We start from the raw sequence: 18957 nt of genomic DNA, 5'->3' as shown, positions 1-18957 counted from the left end.
GGATGGATGGGTTTCCTGTAGTAATCCTATACTGATCCTAAAGTCACTCTACTGTACTTCTGTAGAATGTCTGTTCGGCCTTTCTTACCAAAGCCAAGCCTTGTTAGAGCTGATTCGAACCCATGTCTGGAACAGGACCGCAGAGCCCGGTTGAATAACACTTCTTGGTATATTAACACCAAACACAAACACTGGGTTTTCTTTGTCCTTTCCTTAGTCTAAAAGGTATTATCTATGCTTAGTAAGGCTAGTCTTGACTCATGCTAATATTAAGCTTCACAGTCAGGTCATGTGTTCCTAATAGGTATCAACATCAGAGAAGTCAGACTATGGCAAAGAGCCCAGACGGGTTCATCATGTCAGTCTTAAGTTTCAGGAACTAGAATCCTGTTTGTTTTGAACTTCAGATGAACTGTAATAAACCCAGTGAAGCATACAAGATTGATTTTAAAATAGATCCAATTTGTTAGTGGTAAGATAACAGTAGAGCAGACCACAGGCTTAAGGATAACAGTGTATCTATTCACAAACACCATAATTGGAACGTAAATTCTTTTCAAAATTATTCCCAGTCTTCTTTTTTTTTCCTCTATTCTTTTCCTCCATCTCAAAAATGGAAGCTGAAAAATGAGAATGAGGAAAGTAGCAAGGGCAGTAGTGATTAAAGCTTTCCTCGTATTTCTTTGCCATTGCCTGTACCCTTCTTATTTATATTCTGGTGATTTACATGACTAACAGACTATAAACTGGGAAGAGACACTGTAGTTTCTGTTCATCTTTTTTTTCAAGTTTCTATTCTTTGTTGAATAATAATTTACAGATCATTTTCAAGAAAGAAATCTTCACTTCCTCATTAGTAGTGTTTGAGTGCAGCGTTGGGGATCTGGAAGCTTGAGCCTATTTTTTAAATTTCTTTTTTAAAGCTCACTCAGCGTTAAATTTTAGCATTAATTATAACTGTGGAATGTGTAAGGAAAAATGAACTGGTGTAGCCTTTTGTTGTGAATTGTGCACCTGCACCGCGTACTAAAACTCCAGGGTGACAGTCGATTTAGAAACACACACCTTCACCCTCTGTGGAGCACATGTGGGATGCTGCAGAGTTTTATTTAGCGGCCAGTCTGTTCTCTCACCATCAGGTACACAAACACACATGCACACAGCTAGTCATCAGTGTCGCCTCCTGTGTTGTAGGTTGGTGTGGGCTATAGTTGTTTCCATGGTGATGACTAGTTACACTGCCTCGTCACCACACACACTCACGCACCCGCACCCACGTACACACACATACACACACATACACTTAACACCTTGTTATATGTCAGCCCTCCTCCAGCCCATCTGCGTCTTGTTTGTTGCTTAAACCTTTTTTTCTTTTTTGTCTTGAACTTACCCTGATACAGTTCGATTGCATATTTAAATACACCCAACCTTTTCTGAACTTGTATTGGAATACTGTATATTTGAACAGCACTTTGTTGATCAGAATGTGATCACGAATTTAAATAGTTATGTATGATGCTGATGTAACACATTGATTTTGTAGAATTGTTTATTTATTTTCTAGTTCACTTAACGATACAGTTGGACATTGTGTCGTAGGTTACAAAAAACAATGCAACAGCTGAAGCTAATTTGCTGTCGACTTAACTGGTTAATTAAACTGATTTATCTCATTTTCTTTAGATCTACTTAACCTTCAACCGTGTCACTAAATAGAAGAATTTTTAAAGTAAAACAAAGCCTTTAAAACGTGCTTAACGTTGATGCTTCATGCTTAATTTGTTACTCACTAATTAATATTTATATTTTCTGGAAAAAGTTTGGTATAACAAATGAGAGAAATTTGCTTTTAACTGTAGTAACATCATATCAGGAAATGTTTGATTTATTTTCCCTCCATTTTTGTTGCAACAGCATCCTTGAGGTTTCATTTCACACCATTAGAGGAAGAATTAGGATTCTTTTCTGATCCATAGGTATTTGAAACATATCAAACCTGTCACTAATACACAGAAATATACCAAAAACCTAAATCTCCAAATTAAACACTGACATTGAATGACTTGTATCCTTAAGAAGGTATTAAGCCCACAAAGGTTTCACAGTATATTTACAGAGGCAGCCGTTTTCTCTCTGGTCACAGTTAGCATTTAACATCAAGAACCAGCTGGAGCCAAACTTTGTTGTGAAAGTCTTTTCTGTGGTTTGTAAACCTTTTTATATGAATGAAGGGCTGTTAATTATGTCTGAAGTCTTTAGAGGAAAGTCGTGTATCTGTTAGATGTGAAGTCTTTGATTGATGCTTCTCAGCATCTTTGAAGTGTTTGTCCGTTTGTGCATATGTGTTTGTTCGTGCATATACAATACATGTGTGTATACATATGCATGTCTGCGTGCCTGTGAGTTTGTGTTTCCGTACATCTAACTAAGTGTGTGTTCAATACATAGTGGTTGAGTCTGTACAGTCAAAGTCCTTTCTAGTTTATTTGAAGGAAGTTCAAAGAGCGGAAGGCCACGAGCAAGCCTGGGCCCAGTATGCGAGACTGGCTGTCACATATTGACTCAATACTGTTTGAATGCGCGTGTGCTCCTTTCACACGTTTGTGCCGGGCCTTTTCTGTGCGACTCATTCAAAGTGCCGTTCATCTATCCATACGTCGGTGGACATTGTGTCTCTTCAGCTTTTACTGCCTACAGGCCTGATATTACCACCCACTCTCAAATACTGCCATTTACCTCCGTGTGTGTGTGTGTGTGTGTGTGTGTGTGTGTGTGTGTGTGTGTGTGTGTGTGTGTGTGTGTGTGTGTGTGTGTGTGTGTGTGTGTGTGTGTGTGTCTTAAAAAGCAGATTTTTAACTAGTACATGTATTAGTTCAAAACTACCCAATTAATTCAAGTACTTCTTACAGGTTAGTAACTTAATAACACACTCTGATATAGGGGTGCATTTAACAGTGATTTTCATTATCAATTATTCTGCCAATTATTTTCTCGATTAATCGTTTAGTCTATAAAATGTCAGGAAACAGTGGAAAATGCATCATAATACTCCAGAAACCCAAGGTGACATCTTCGGATATTTTGTTTTGTCTGACCAATAGTCCAAAACCCGATTTTGTGCTTTTTGTTGAGTTTACAAAAATATTAGCAGAGAAAAGAATAAAATCCTCACTAATCATAAACTGGAACCTGGGAGTGTTGTGCATTTTTTTGCCTGAAAAATTACTTCAAAAAATTAATCAGTTATCAAATAGTTATTGTTCCATCAATTAATCATTCTAGCTCTAAATGTTTAAGAGGGAAATAAAGTTCTTTTAAAGCTAATGTTCTCAGGTGGCTTATCTTACTTGAGATTAAGGTTTCAGATGTAATACACTAAGTTTAAAAAAAAAATGCATTCGTGGAGTATTAACTAGTCAAAAATTAGTGCATGTATTAGATAAGACCACCTCAAAAACTCAAATACTTCATACTGGTTAATGCCTATATAATTTCACACACTGAAAAGTAGATTTAAATGCAGGCTCTTTACTTAAAATTGAATGTTTTCCATTATATTTTTGTTGAGTTTACTTACATTTAATGATTACAGCATTTTTTCGACCACTACATGTTGTTATACTTGCTTCATATTTGTGAGTTGAAATGAATAATAGTTTGTTTGAACATCATTTGCTCTCAAATATCTCAAATTACCACTCTGATTTGTTTTGCGTATTCTCAGTAGTTGTGTCATTACTTGCATATGTTCTGCCTGCATTGTATGTTTGGGCCTGTGCGCCTGATGTATACCTGCCTGCCCCTTTGTATTTGTTTGTGTCCCCGTGTGTCCGTGTGTCAATTACATGCGATGGCGTGGGTGTGCGTAGTAGTTGGCTCTGCCAGAAGAGGTCCTTCACTCATTGAGTCATTTAGGGGCCGAATTAAATCCTGGTTCACACACCCCTGCTCTTCTTTGTTCTCCTCTGCACCGAACCCCAGTGACTAATATTCTGTTCACGCTGGAGCAGCGATACAGCTTCGTCATTATGACTAATATTTTCACCATGATCGTCGTGTTTTGTAACTGTCGCTGCTAGTTTTGACTGATTTCAGGGAAAAGAGTATTGATGTATTTACATCTTGTATTTACATCGTGGTTCAGGGCTGTAGTAGTGTGCAAAATTCTTCTCTTGGGGCCACAGTTAGACATTGTCAGCCATCATTTTGGAGATGTGCAATGGCAAAGGAAGGTTCAACATGAAGGATTTTGACATGGTAAAGTTAAATAGCATTTTGCAAGTACTTCCTAGAATTAGTTTGATCCCACTTGGAGAAAAAAGGGTGGGGTTTAATGTTGGGTTATTATGTTCGTATAAACATTGATCACCTCAGAGTTATGTAATTCTGGTCTCTATTTACCTTTTTTATTACTGAAGTTTCACCTGCACATTAGTAATCTGTCAGGTATGTGGCCACAGTCTCTTATGTATGTGGCCAAAATTAAACTATTACTCTTGTTAGATGGATAGATATATAAAGAAAAACAGATGGATGGATAGATAAGTAACAGTTACACAAACTTTACCACTCTCTGCTTACCTGCTATGATTTTTATATTCAGCCTTTTCTTCTACCGGAGAGCAGCTCGATTAAAACTTATTGACAACAAGAGACCCGTCTGCAACTTTTCATTCAAGAACATCCGTGTTTTTGTGTACAAATTTAGCAACTGAGCTCCTCTCTGCTTGATTCTATTGGAAATGATGAATAACGTATTACATTTCCCAGAATGAAAGTGGCCGGTCACAATTGAATGAGAGACACTGATATAGAAGTTTTTGTGTAAGGAAATATGAATGCGGTTTGGTCCTGAGGCTATCAGTGAGTCACTGGGAGCCATTTTATCATCTTTTTAGAGGAGCTGTCAACAGCTCGCTATTCTTTCCTCTACATGACTCTGTGTATTGACGATGACTAATGTATTCTTACTAATGGAGCCGCCTGGGTAAGTCTAAGTCAAAACTACTGTCTCACTTCCTTAAGTAATCACACTGAAAGTTTGAATCTAACCATGTGTTCATATTGTGAGCAGCTTGTTTAATTGTGTCCTGTACGCTGAGTAAAGCAAACTTACCATGCATAGAAGTAGAGCTTTGAACAGCCATATTTGTTGTTTCTGATGTTTCACTCTTGTCTTTGCAGTATTACATTGTTTTGCTGCTTTAATATAGGTTGTCTAACAAGCAAACAAACAATTCACTAACATTAAACAATAAAATCTTAGTGAGTTCAAAGCTCACTTAAATGTTGATTGCAGCCATTGTCCATGTGTTAAAGACGTTTGTTCCTGTAGTACATGAAATAAAAGTTCCTTTTCAAGAAATGAAAACCTTCTAATAGCTCTGATTATCTCTTCATCTGTTTTACACTGCTTTGCAGAACATTTGCAGACATACAGTAATAACCTCACATCGGCAGGGCTGCAAGAAAGTGCAGATTTGATTGGCTGTTGATGCCACTGACCTCAAAAGCTGTTGCTAAATGTCCACATATGATCCAAATGTCACAGTTTACTCAGGTCAACGCAAGAGTAAAGGACTACGGTGATTTGTTGATCGTTTTTGGTTGCACTGGGAATAATCGCTGACTGGCTTTGCGACTGAGAGTCATTTTTGTGGCATGTAGGAAAAATCAACTGGAAAAAATGTTCATAAGTGTATTTATCCATGGTTTCACACTCTAAATTTTCAGCCAAAACAAAACATGGCCACGATCAGAGGTTTACCACATGTTGCCAATGATGTGATGAGGATTTAAAAAGGGTAACTTACTGGAAGATAAAACTCTCTCCATCCTGCTCTCTTTAGATACTACTACAACAAGAGGATCCTCCATAAGACCAAAGGGAAGAGATTCACCTACAAGTTCAACTTTAACAAACTAGTGCTTGTCAACTACCCTTTCATCGACATGGGCTCAGGTACGTAGACGAACACATTTGTTTTGTGCACCCTTTCACGATTAATTGGTAAATCCTTTGAGTGCCTCGGCAACATCGCAAGTTAAAACATCCTCAGGTAGTCTGTAGACATTGAAAGAGTTGAGGTGCCTCAAAAGGACTCTGTTAAAATTTACATGGAATTGTGGGAGTTTATAAAACAAACACTTAACCAGGGTTTTTTAAATTTCCAAAAACAGTTCTTAATTTTAGGGTCTTTTAGCACCAGTTTTGGAAATCAGAGGAGTTTTAAGCTTTTGTCTAACAGGTTTATTTCTTTTGCTGCCTTGATGACCTCTCTTGGTACCTAGTTATTTTAGTCGAATAAAATAGATGTTGTTTTAGTCTACCAAAGGCAATAGTGCTAGTTTTAAAATGTTTTTGTATTTGATTTTAGTAAAAACTGGCTGGAAAATCCCCAGTATCTTGTCCCAGACCTCTGACCTTATGCTAAATATGTAAGTTAATTAGTAAATTAAATAGTTTTTTGTTGTTGTTTTTTTTTTCTTTGTGGTTAATCCATCCATCCCTTTTCTGTTTCTTATCCAGGCCATATTTAAAGATATTATTATGAATTATCGTTCAAGCCTGCAGGGAAATACTGACAAGTGTCAGTATATTCATGCAAGCATCCCAACTGGTTTTCATTTATATCTTTCATACTTTGGTTATTTAACCCAGAAACAGGTTTTATATTCCGTTCTATGTGGTACTAAACATGTCTAAAAGTCATAAATTTAACTCGGTGAACCCTGCGCTGGGATCAATTTTGGAGTAGACGAAGACCCAAGAAGTATAGCTGACATGTTCAAATATTATTGTCTGGGAAAGTTTTCAGTCACTGTGGTGGTTGACGTACTGATTTACTTGACAAAGATAAAAATGTTACAGGTAAAGACGCGGTGCAGTTCCGTGGCCAGCCCCGGTCCGAGTCAAAGTAGTGTGTTTAGTGTAATCGAATCATATTGGTAAATGAATCCCAATTTATGTAAAAAAAAATAAAAAAAAATAAATAAAAAATAAATTAAAAAAATCCATCCTAGTAGAGGTACAAATCAAATATACAAATAGAATGTGGGTGGGGTGTGTGTGTGCATGTAGCAGCATGGTTAGTGTTTGTGTGTTTGTGTGCGTGCGTTTGTTCTAAGACATCGCTGTGCCACGTACCCGTTTATCCCTCTCCTCCCTCCTATGAAGTCGTCTCTCGTTCTGGTCCCGGCCACCCAGTGTAAACAGAGCCCATATGGAGCGTTGGATACGGGTGACATAAGTGCAGCACGAAACTTTAATTATAGCCTCTGTGTGATGTGGCCCACACACTGACATGTTGTGATATGATGGTTTCATATGATGGTTTTACACACACACACAGACACACATGCCCACGTCAATCTGGATTGATGTGCAAGCACAGACGCTCACACATACACACAGTTTTTCTCCTCTCGTTGTCTCTGACACACATGGTTGTGAGATGTGTGCTTTTTGAAAAGAGAGGCACGCACGCACGCACACACACACACACACACACACGGTGGCACTGGAAAAATCAGAGGAACCCAACCCATGTTTGTGATGGCAGTAAGAGCGACTTTTCCAATATTTAATTCTGGCACGTGCATGGATGCCAAGAATTTATTGCAGTGCCACAGTCTCCCTGGCAAAAGAGAGAGAGAGGGGGGGGGGATTTGTGGCTTTGTGTGTAACTCAGTGTTTTCTTTATGTGTGCCTGTGACCCTCTGGGTAAAATAGTTGGAGTTATGGGAGACATGTGACCTACTCTCATTAGTTACTTTTCCCTTTCTCTTCAGTTTAAGGGCTGGTTCATCCAAATTTATAAAATAAAAAAACACACATACTAGCATAGCCCAGTTGGGACTCATGCAGATAGGTTTTTTTTTTGTTTGTTTTTTTTTTGTTTTTTTTAATTTCTGTTTGTTCGTCCCAACCCCGGGTTTTGAGATATCAAAGATTGCTGCCTGAATAATACAACTGAGGTGAATGAAATTTCTTTTTTGGTGCTCACAGCATTGAAAACGGACTTTAAAAAATTAACAGCAAGATGCCTTCCCAGAAACAATGTCCGTGTTATTCTGCATAAGCAGACGGAATAAATAGTCCCTGTAAAAAGAGCTGACAGCATTTTGGTGGATAATCCAGAGTAACAGGGGCACTGACTCTGTAAAGAGATGTTGCTATTGAACATTTTTAAATGTCATTTTTGAATGCTCTGAGCACCACAAACACAAATCGGTTGAAGCTCTGTCGTACTGCATTGGAGACAAAAATTGCATAAACTTGATTAGATAAACCAAAACTATCTGCATGGATAGATGCCACTAGAGGCTTTTTTTTTTTTTTTTTTTAAGGTGAACTGTTGCTTTAAGATTATGAGTCTGTGCTTTTACAGATTATTAATTTCCATATCATAGTTGTTTCGCTCTCTGACCAGACCATTTAAACTCCATGTTTTGGATTTCACAGGTCGAGGAGTCCCTCAGAGTGCACCTCCAGTCCCAACCGGAGGCACCCACTTCCGTTTCCCCCCCTCCACGCCATCAGAGGTCCTCTCGTCCAGTGAGGAGCTACGGAGTCCGGGCATGTTCAGCAGCGTGGCCCGTCGTATTGCTCGAGGCTCTGTCAGCGACTGCAGCGACGGCACCTCCACCAATTCGGAGCTGGAGGAAGCCGTGGGGGCCGATGAGCGAGGCGTGGGGGCTGAGAGGGCTTTCAGGGGTCTGCTTCCTCCCCGCCTGTCTCATGATTCTCTCTTCAGGGTCTACGGCGGGGCCCCAAACCCAGCAGGGCTCCCCAGACCTGCCCCCAGGGTCCACCCTGAGCCTCTGTCTCCATTCCCTGTCTCCCCCCTGCCTGGCCCCGGGGGTCTTCTGGCCCCAACTCTGTCCCCAGCCCTGTCCATGACCCCCACCCCCCACTTGCCCTACACCCCATCCCCCTCCCTGTCCTCTCCAATGATGGGCTCCCACTTTTCTTTCAACCCAGAAGATATGAAGCACTACCTGCAGGCCCACACCCAGTCTGTCTACAACTACCACCTCAGCCCCCGAGCTTTCCTCCACTACCCCAACATCGTCATCCCTCAGCCCCACCGCCCCACCCTGGAGAAACCGGCCACCCATCACCTCCACGGCCCGCCCCTTCCACTCTCTCATTCGCTCAGCCAGCATCAGGGAGGCGGAGAGGAGGGACAACAGCACCCATCTCCGTTCAAGTTCAAGCTGCAGCCTCCTCCACTTGGGCGCAAACAGAGGGAATCAGGAAGCTCATTGGCTGCTTCTGCTTCCTCCTCTTCCTCCAGCCAGTCCTCTTCATTCACAGGGTCAGGACAAATAACCAACTCTGTCCTGGCTGCGGGGCCTCCAAAGATCAAGGTGAGACTGCTGACACACACGGGATGTGATGTTCCCTCTTATGTACAGTTTGTGGTTTGGGGGGATGCCTCTCAAACACTGTGAGCATGAGTAACATCAGGCCAGAGTCATAAATAAAATGTCACGTTATAAAATATTCTTCCTCTCCAGGTGGAGCCCATATCAGACATTGAGTCAGAGGAGGAGGTGGAGGTGACTGACATCAGTGAGGAAGATGATCTGAATCATAACAACGAGGATGACGAAGGTGACATCTTCACCCCGACAGCTCGTCGTTATCATCATCATCATCATCAGCTCAATAACCATTACCAGGCTAACGGGAATGGCAGCAGTCCCTCTGCTCCTCTTCCTCCACACAGTAACCACGATGATGATCCTGACGATGATGAGGAGGTCTTCAAGACTCCTGCCACTCCTCCCATTGGCAGCACCGGCCTGGCCTTCCCTCTGATCAGCCTGAAGAGCGAGCCGGGTCAGGCAGCTCCCATCAGCCCCGGAGGCACGCGCTGCATCCCACTCAAACTCCGCTTCAAACGCCGCTGGAGCGAAGACCAGAAAATGGAGGCGGATGGAGAGAGGGACGAAGCGGAGGACAAGAAAGTGAGGGCTGAGGGAGAGGAGGAGGTGGAGGGGAAGACAGAGGAGGCAGGGAGGAGAGGAGGGGAGGTGGAAAATGGGGGAGGAAGGGGAGGAGCAGGAGGAGGAGGTGGTGGTGTTATTTTGGGGTTGATGCTGCCACCGGCTCCCACCCAGCGTAGAGCGAGCTCGGAGCTGCAGAGGGCTACAGCGCAGCTGTCTCTGGAAAACACTGGCTGCTGAGCATCATGCGTGCACACACACAGGGGATCCTGCTTAGATACAAAACACCCACCTCTGGGAGTCTTGTTAACAAGTTCAATAGTTTTATGTAGACCATAATGCCTTGTGGGTTCTCGTCTGCAGTAGTGACCGTACAGAAAAAGGGAGACGGAAACTGAAAGGCTATTACATAAACACACTTTCATGTTCGTCAGTGTATAACCGAATATGTACATCTATCCTATGTAGGAAATTGTTTTTTGTGCAATAATTAAAGGAGTTGTTGGGCACTTTTTACTGACCTCACAGCCCCGCGGGCTCCTTAAATTACTTAACAGAGACAAAATATTTTCCTACATAGGTTCCATCTACATGTTCACGAGAAAGTAAAAGAACGGGATGAATGTGTCATAACCTATTTACCTTTCGGGTTTTCTCACTGCCTTTGCAGTATCGGTAACTTTGATGCCTTGACCGCCAACGGTCAGCACTGTCAGTGGCTGCCAGGCGTTATGATCCATGTAAAACCTTAAAATATAGATGTGCCTGTGTAGCCTCTAATGTACTGCAAGGCAAGACACCTTTGTGTGCCCCTGGTACCTTAAATAACACACACACAGCAGTGTTTCTGCTCTGACTTACAACACTAAGAGAGAGCCAAACGTAGTCTGTATATTGACTTCTGTTCTGTTTTTAAAATTAGAACCCTACCGAGAGGGAGCCTACTCTTAATATCTCTTAGGAATTGCACACTGCCTCCTCGATGCCTCCTCGTCCTCATAGTGCCAGTTACGCCAGTAAGTCTGCCAGGGATCATTGCACATCACACCTATGCCCAGGTTACGCCTCTAATGGGATTTAATGGGTCTATTTGTTTGTCTGGTATAGTGAAAGGAATCACATCCTTCTCTTTTAAAGAGTACCTAGGCAGCCCGAATTGTACAGCAGCAGTAGATAGAATGAATTTCTCACTCACCTCTGGCTCACTTGAAGGTGGGGAACCCTTTTCATGACGTTCCGCTCCTCTTTCTCCTCCTTTGTATTCACCGTAACGGACAGATCCTGATGTTACTAAAAAACACTTTCGACAGCCCTGTTAGAGATTACAGAAGTGCCTCTGTGTCTGCACCAATCACCATGCAGTCGTTTACAAGATGGAGGGCAGTGAGCCAAAAAAAAATTAAAAAAAAAAAAAAAAAGAAACTGAGACCTCGCGCCGATGGATCTTACAGACTGAAGTGGGGTTTTTTTTTCCTTTCAAGAGGTGATTAGAATGAACTCCACCAATCACAGTCTTTTCTCCAGGAAACAACTCGGGCACTCAGCCTGCATCGGGGCCAGACCGAGCGGTCTCTTCATCCTCAGCTCATTCACTACAGCGTATAAAGACATGAGATGAGGATGGATCTGTACATCTTGAGGGCGGACAAACTAACCCTGAGGAGGAGAGGTAGATTTTGATGAACTGACGTTGACATCTCAACCTCTGACCTGTCCCACGTACGGACGGCATCGAAAGACGTTCATTAGCCAGCGAGCGGGCGCGGTTCCCACTGTACAGAAAAACCACCTGGGCATCGTTGGAAAGTCGCCTTTTCTCTTCACTTGTTGAGGAAATGAGGAAGCAGCTCCGGGCAAAGGCTATAATTACAGACACACTTTCTGAATGTGTGCGTGGATCCAAAGCTGGTGGTTTTTGTTTTGTTTTTTAAAAAACAAAAAAAACATCAGGCCTTGAGGAGACAGACGGTGTGTCAGCTTTTCCTGTCCCTGCGTGACTTCGCACAGTCTTTGAGGGGCTGGAGGCCACTCGTAGTGTTTCCTCCCTCAAACATACAGATCAGCAGCTCTTTTCTGCATTCCCCCCGTTTATTTTTTAAAAGACTGTATTCTTTCTGTCAAAGGACGCCTGTGCCTCCTAAAGACATGGACAGTATTTTAGGGCATTTGCAGTGATCTGAGTACTTTCTGTAGTTTGGAGATAACAGCCGAATCTGTCGAGGTGCTGTTTTGGGAAGCGAAGATTGAAGCAAACTGATTTGTGGAGGGGAGAATGGGAACCATGTAATGAATGTCAAGCATCAAGGTTAACTCAGGCAAACCTTCACTGAGATATTGAGAAACAACTTATTTTTATGACGTTTTATTCATATAGTTTAAAAAAAAAAAAAAAAAAAAAAAAAGACATTGCGCCCATTTAAATGAACATTCAATTCCAGATAAGATTGTGCCTTTTTTAAGCCAACATGAGTTTTATCAAGTACCCCCAGCAAAATATAATGTCACACACATAGTACCACCATGCCTTCTGTTTTTGTAAAAGAGAGATACAGAATAAGTAAATCTACACACATATATTTTATTCAAATATATATTGAATTCAAATATTATATTTCAATACGGTCATTTGATACAAATCAGGAAAATCCTACTATTTTTAATGGTAAAGATATGTATATATTCTAATGGGCATATTATTACCAGTATATTTCAGCCTTTGCCTTCTCACCCTTGCCTTCTCTTGACCGTTGAGCTGCAGTGACAAAGGCCACCGGTATCAGAGTTTTATATTTATATCGTAAAAATTACAAAAAAAAACAAAAAACAAAAAAAACAAACAAACAGTTATTGTGTATTCAGGAGGCAGAGGGTGTGACGGGACGAGGAGAAATGAGCGAACAGGAACATCTAACCAGACCTGTGTCGAATCATATTTACCATGTCGGTGGGCGCGTTTGTTTTGACACCAGGACAGACTCAGAAAGGTAAATTCTAAACGTTTTCACCGTCCTCGCTTTTGTCCCGCCTGGTAAAACCCCACCCGCCTCAAATGGAAACTCCTAGAAGATTTGCGGCCACTGTTTGACCCAGATCTGCTCGAAAAACCGCGGAGGCGCGGGGCAGCTGATGTGAGCGGACTTCGGTTCGAGCGTGGACTACGGACTCGAGCAGCTTTGTGTGTCAGCCGAGTGTGTACGGGCTGGTCTGAATCCTGCCCCTACACACACACACCCACAGACACACACATACGTACCATCCTGGTTAGGGACAGGCTTTACTGTGGCTAAAATAAAGGGAAACATGACATCAGATGTGACATCAGTCGCCCCCACAGTCTCTCTAGAGTAGACAGCATAACCATACAAACTACACACACTCGTACACACATTTACACACACGCAAACAGAGGAAATGGCATCACAAAACCTCAGAGTGGAATGGAGAGAGAGGGACTTCCCATAATCTGACTCGCCCGCTCTGCTCGGTGTGTGTGCGTGCAGTTGTGCATGTGAATGTGTGGTTTCTATGGTTATGCCATCTACACACACACACACACACACACACACACACACCCACCCACAAGCAAAGCTATTCAACACAGCCTACAGTCTTAAGAGTCTCGGCCCTGGGTTATATCGTCCCAGTTTTCTTGTCCAGATTGTCCAACCAGCTCCAGTCTCATGTCTGTGTCTTCAAAGCTCACATTGTCATTTTGAAATTATTTTTCTTCCCTAGGCACAAAGAAACTTGTACGTCTGTCCTTGTACATGCTTGCTAACATTATCAGCATTCCTCATTTAAAAAAAAAAAAAAAAAAAAACGGGGTCAAACCTCCCACTTATCCTCGGTGGAGGTTGCTAAAAGCGCCAGCAAAATACTTGTAGGAAACTTTTAAGGACAGATGGTGCAGTTGACAAGTGTCTGATGGAGAAAAATAGAAACACAGAGCTGTACCGGAACTGTTACACCTGTGCTGCCTTACCTGTCGTGGCTTCAGAAACAAAACGCAGCAGAGAACAACTGTTTCCCCACCGGGTTGATCTTTGCACCCCTCGATCTCATCGATGCTGTTCCTCTCATTTTCTTCTGTATGTTTTCAGACGTATTACTGTTACTCTTGTAATTATTATATTATTAACATGACTATTTTTGATTCTTTTGTACCCTCTTGCCAGGGCCCGGCCTCTTCTCCATGAATTCCTGGTTTTCTGTGAGTTTTTGTTCCAGTTTGCACTCTTCTCCATGAACTATAACTATTCAACTTCAGTGCAGTCTTTTTTTTTTTTTTTTTTTTCCCCACTCACGCTGATTTTATAACCATGTTACCATGGAAAAGAGGAGGGTCACATAATCCCCACATGATATACAGCGGGGGAAAGAAACAATTGTTTTCATTTTTTGATGTTGTGTATATATATTTTTTTCCATTTTGGAGGATTCTGTAAGAAAAAAGAGCATTGTACTGTTTAACCATTGTATTATTTGAAATGCATCCCCTGTCCTCTCTCCGGTCGCCTCTGTCTCTCCTCTCATGTCCACCTCGGCGGTGAGCTGTCACTCCGGAGGAGAGACAGGGCCATTTGTTTGTATTGTGGAGGAACCACCTGGTCTTCTTTTTTCTCTTCTATCTGTTCATCTTCATTTGTAATTAAACAATAATCAGGGTTCATTAAAAAAAAAAGGTTTAAAAAGAAATTTGTGTCAGTGTCTGTGATTTTCTTTCATTTATTTGCATTTTTGATCTTTTTTTTCTTTTGACATTTTCTCGACTCAAACAATGAAGCTGGGCAATATTCAGCAGATGAATTGATAATGAAAATAAGTGTTAGTTGAAGCCACTAATCAACCACCCAGGGGACTAAAAATCTGGTTTTAGTCATCAATTGATCTGGGGGAGAGAGGAGAAAAAAAAAAAAAAATTTACACGCTCAGACATCGGCCAAAGTGTGCAATCGAGTCAGATCTCTGCTCTTTAATGCTGGTAATTCTGTACTGAACGATCCGCAGCTTCGGTTCGCAGGCAAGTCAAGCACTTAGCGCTCGTCAAAGTCCTGGCACCTTTTTTTTTTTTTTTTTAAAGAAAAGCCATCTGGGGATAAGCATTCTCACTTCTGCTCACAATAGGCCTGTGATAGATTTTTTTTTTTTTTTTTTTTTGTCCCCGTCTGGGAGACAGCTGTAACAAAAAGATCTTGATGGGAGGGTTTTGGTTATGACAATGAAACGGACTCTGCAGGAAGGAGAGATTCGGTGTCCAGCTTCAACCGTGAGGCAGAACCTGTTACTTTCTGTTCAGGTGCAGAGACGTGTTTGGAAGAGATTTTTGGTCTTAAACGTAGAGATCTGTCAAGGTTTAGTTATTTCCGCCTCTTCCTGTGTGTACATTCAGACGAGAGAGATGTTTTCTGATACAAACTAACAAACAAACTAATCTAAAATCACCCCTTTACTCATTTCAATCTGTAATTTTTAGACTTAACCCTATTTTGAGCATTTACCCAGCGTCCTCGACTGCGGCGGCGGAATAAATGCAGTATGCTTCACTTCTTAGGTCACCAGCATTAGTCACGAGAGCCCCGACGAAATCCCTGCAAACTTAAAAAATAATTATGAATCTAATTGTGTCCCAGATGACACCAGAGCGATCCACCCACCACGATTTGTTGAGGGTGGTTTTGTTTTTTTATTCCGGGTTCTTTAGACATTGGAGGTTTTAATTACTCACCACACTGGCAAACCTCTTGGGTTTATCTTCTACTTCGTCTCATGATTTGAATCATGTTGGTGCCTCCTCGTAAATTTTAGGTGCTCCTTGCTCAGAGGTCCTGGTTCGGGTTTGATCGGAGGGTCAGTATTCGGCTGTGCTGTTCTGTCTATAAGGTTTGGAACTAGATTTTTCGACCAAAAGTGCTGATGACCACTGAAGAACCAGGGTTGCGAGTATTTTCATGATCAAATAATGGGCCAAATATTTTCCAGATAACTTGACCAATTGAGCGGCTAAAAAGTCAGAAAATAGTAATAAACTGCCATCAGAATTTCTCAGAGACCAGGGTTTCATCTTTAAATTGCTTGTTTCTGTCCATTCAGCAGCACAAAACCCAAATAAATTCAATTTGCTATCACAGAAGGCTATGAAAACCAGCAAATACTGACATTTGAGAGGCCGGGCCCAGTGAACTCTTGCTCAGAAATGACCTGGATGATTAATCGATTAGCAAATAGCTGCCGACTCAGGCCAAAACATCACGAGTTCCCAGTTTGTTGTAGGGAAGCAGCGTTTAGACACTAGCTTTCTCCACTCAAACACTATAGATTTCTTTTTTTTTTTAAGTTCTTTTCACACAAGCTCTCACATCCCAACAATTGACTACTTTTCTGAGCTTTTTGCCCAAATCTCGAAGTTCCATGGACAGATTTTGGAACATTTCTATCTAAAGAGCTTGAACAAGGCCCCTTAATGTTTAAATCTGAAGCTCATTATAACAAACACACAGCCTGTGGAGCTGATCCTCCCTTTAATGATCACTTTACAGCCATTAAAATCTTTTCCCTGGGACTCTGGTTCCCCCTGTTGTCAGCTTTCAGTACTACTCCCTCAGCTTCAGCCCCCCCCCCAAGTTCCCCGTCTGGAAACTCGAACAGAGGGAAAAGTCATCATTATGGAAATGAAGGTAAAAAGTTTCTTAATCATTTTTTAATTCTTTCAATGTGCACGTGTGCTGTCTAATTACTATAAAATCAGCTTTTATTTTTTGCATCTGCATACCACAGCTTGGGAGGTCAAATGAGCTTATATTTCATTTAATGGGGGGGGGGGCTGTAATTTCACATATTTTTCCAACAATATTATACTGTAGGATGTGTTGAAAGGTAACAAACTAAAACTGCGTACCGACACCTGTAAAACTCACTAATTAACACAGTATATCTCGTTTGTCTCATCAGTGTGAAAAACCGAAACGTAAAAGCAGTGGCGAAAGACGTACTCGGATACTTTACTGAAGCAAAAGTAGCATGACCACAGTGCGAAAAACGCTCCAACGCAGGTCAAAGTGCCGCATTCAAATTATTCAAAAATGAGGTCAGCAAATTGTACGTTATTTATCAAAAGTAGAGGAACTCATTGTACAGAAGAAGGGCTGCTTTGGATATGATATAACTTTTAACTACTACTGTTGGGCAGTTTAATCTGAAAAAACTTTTTCTCATGAGCATATTCAGAATATAGTTACGATCTAAAAACTTGACTTAAAAACAAAAAAACAAGTGAGAAATCTCCCAGCGCAGGAAGATGACTGTCTTCAAACCAGTTTTCCGTCTGAAAGGAGACGGAGTCTGGGGCACAAGAAGGCTTTTGGAAAACAAAACTTTTGGAAAACACTTGACACTGAACTGAAAACACAGCAGGTTCGCTTTCAGCAAAGAGAATAAGACTCTCAGGGCTCAGTCACAGACTCGATAAGAAGGGGATTTTGTGCCCTGGACAACGTCTTATAGTTTACAAGCAGATCACATGGTTTTTGGTTTTTTTTCATGAAAAATCTTTCAGCCAAATAAATGTATCAGAGTAAAAAGTACCACATTTGTCTCTGAAATGTAGCGAGGTAGAGGTATAAAGTAGCATTAAATGGAAACACTCGAGGAAAGTACAAGTACCTCCGAATTTTGACCCACTTAGTACTCAGCAGCTGCAGAGAAATAGTTTCCTCATAAGACCCCATTAAAAAGGTGAATTGTCACTGGTTGGTTTTTGCACTGATAACGCAGGCGGACTTTCAGGCTCTTTTCTGAGGTCGATTTGTTGGACTAAACGGCATTAATGTTGCAGCCGCGGAGTCGAGCTTTATTTAGCCGGGAAATCTCACCGGGATCGAGACCCCCTTTTGCACGACACACCCGAGAGCAGATCACAACGGTAGCATTAAGTGAGTGTCTCTGCCTTCAAGCTGTGTCGCAGCTCATTCCAGAAGTAAAGTGCGTAGTACTGGAAACCAGTATATCCCCAGTTCAGGGTTAGTATGAGCGGGGCCAGATTTACCTCCTATGGGGGTTGTTGTTGTTGTTGTTGTTGGGCCCTGTTGAACCCCACCATACATGTTAGTCAGTTTCATTATGTCCCCCAGGCCCCCAGAGACCGGCCAGCGCTCCAGAGCAGACACGGTTGGTTGATTAATCGATCGACAGAAAGTTGGCCGGTGAATCGTTGAAGTCGTTTTTTGGTTTTTTTGTTTTGGTTTTTTTTGAGCGCCAAAAATTAACCGGTTCCAGCTTCTCATACGTGAACGTTTGCTAGTTTTCTATGGGAGAAAACTTTGACTGTTGGTCAGGCGGCGAAAGCAGTTTCATGTTAACTCCAAAGGATAATGACGGGTATTTTTCTTCCTATTGTCTGACATTTTACAGAGCAAACAGATGCACTGATACTGAAAAGAACTGTCGGTTGCAGCCTTATGGGACGCTACTACCTGACCCAAGGTTTGTCGGTTTCTCGACACACACAGAAAAAAATACTTCACAACAAATGACCACAATATAAACTAAAAGCATTCAGGTCTTAAAACTAGATTTTGACACAGAGGATGAAGGACCCGTCATATCTGGTGTACTGAAGTGGCGCAAATTTTAAATTTTCATGTCCCGCTTTATCAAACTATGTCGACCCAAATGATATAAAGTAAACCGGGGGCCTCGGGGGCGACTACGTCAAACTCTCCCTTTAACTCATGTCAAAGCAATCACAAAACAATGTTATCCTTGGCCCGTCTTTACCTACACTGCACCAAGCTGTCGGACCCGTGACCGGCGGCAGAACCCACCTACACGTCTAACTTTCCCCACTTCCCTTACTTTCACACTGTCTCTGTTTTCTCTTTTCTAAAATTCCTGTTAATCATTTCATCATTTGCTTCAGTCTCCCCCCCCCCAGCACTCATCCGCCTCTCCGCGGCCTCTCCTCTCCCCTGCTCCCTGCTTTGAAGCATTCATCGGCCGCTGATC

At 41.8% G+C, this 18957-nt stretch overlaps 1 protein-coding gene across 1 annotated transcript in view; it reads left to right on the top strand.

Moving 5' to 3' along the window:
* Nucleotides 1-12359, top strand: part of erf (Ets2 repressor factor) — a 35909-nt gene extending 23550 nt beyond the window's left edge. Inside the window, exons 3-5 of the mRNA XM_040121386.1 lie at nucleotides 5853-5965; nucleotides 8468-9375; nucleotides 9526-12359. Coding sequence (XP_039977320.1) covers nucleotides 5853-5965; nucleotides 8468-9375; nucleotides 9526-10197 — 1693 coding nt within the window. The 3' untranslated portion in view covers nucleotides 10198-12359. The remainder of the gene's footprint in view (nucleotides 1-5852; nucleotides 5966-8467; nucleotides 9376-9525) is intronic.
* The last annotated feature ends 6598 nt before the right edge of the window (nucleotides 12360-18957 follow it).

Source organism: Xiphias gladius, chromosome 24 (assembly GCF_016859285.1).
Source record: "Xiphias gladius isolate SHS-SW01 ecotype Sanya breed wild chromosome 24, ASM1685928v1, whole genome shotgun sequence".
Lineage (NCBI taxonomy): Eukaryota > Metazoa > Chordata > Actinopteri > Istiophoriformes > Xiphiidae > Xiphias > Xiphias gladius.
This window is presented reverse-complemented; position numbering and strand designations above follow the sequence as displayed.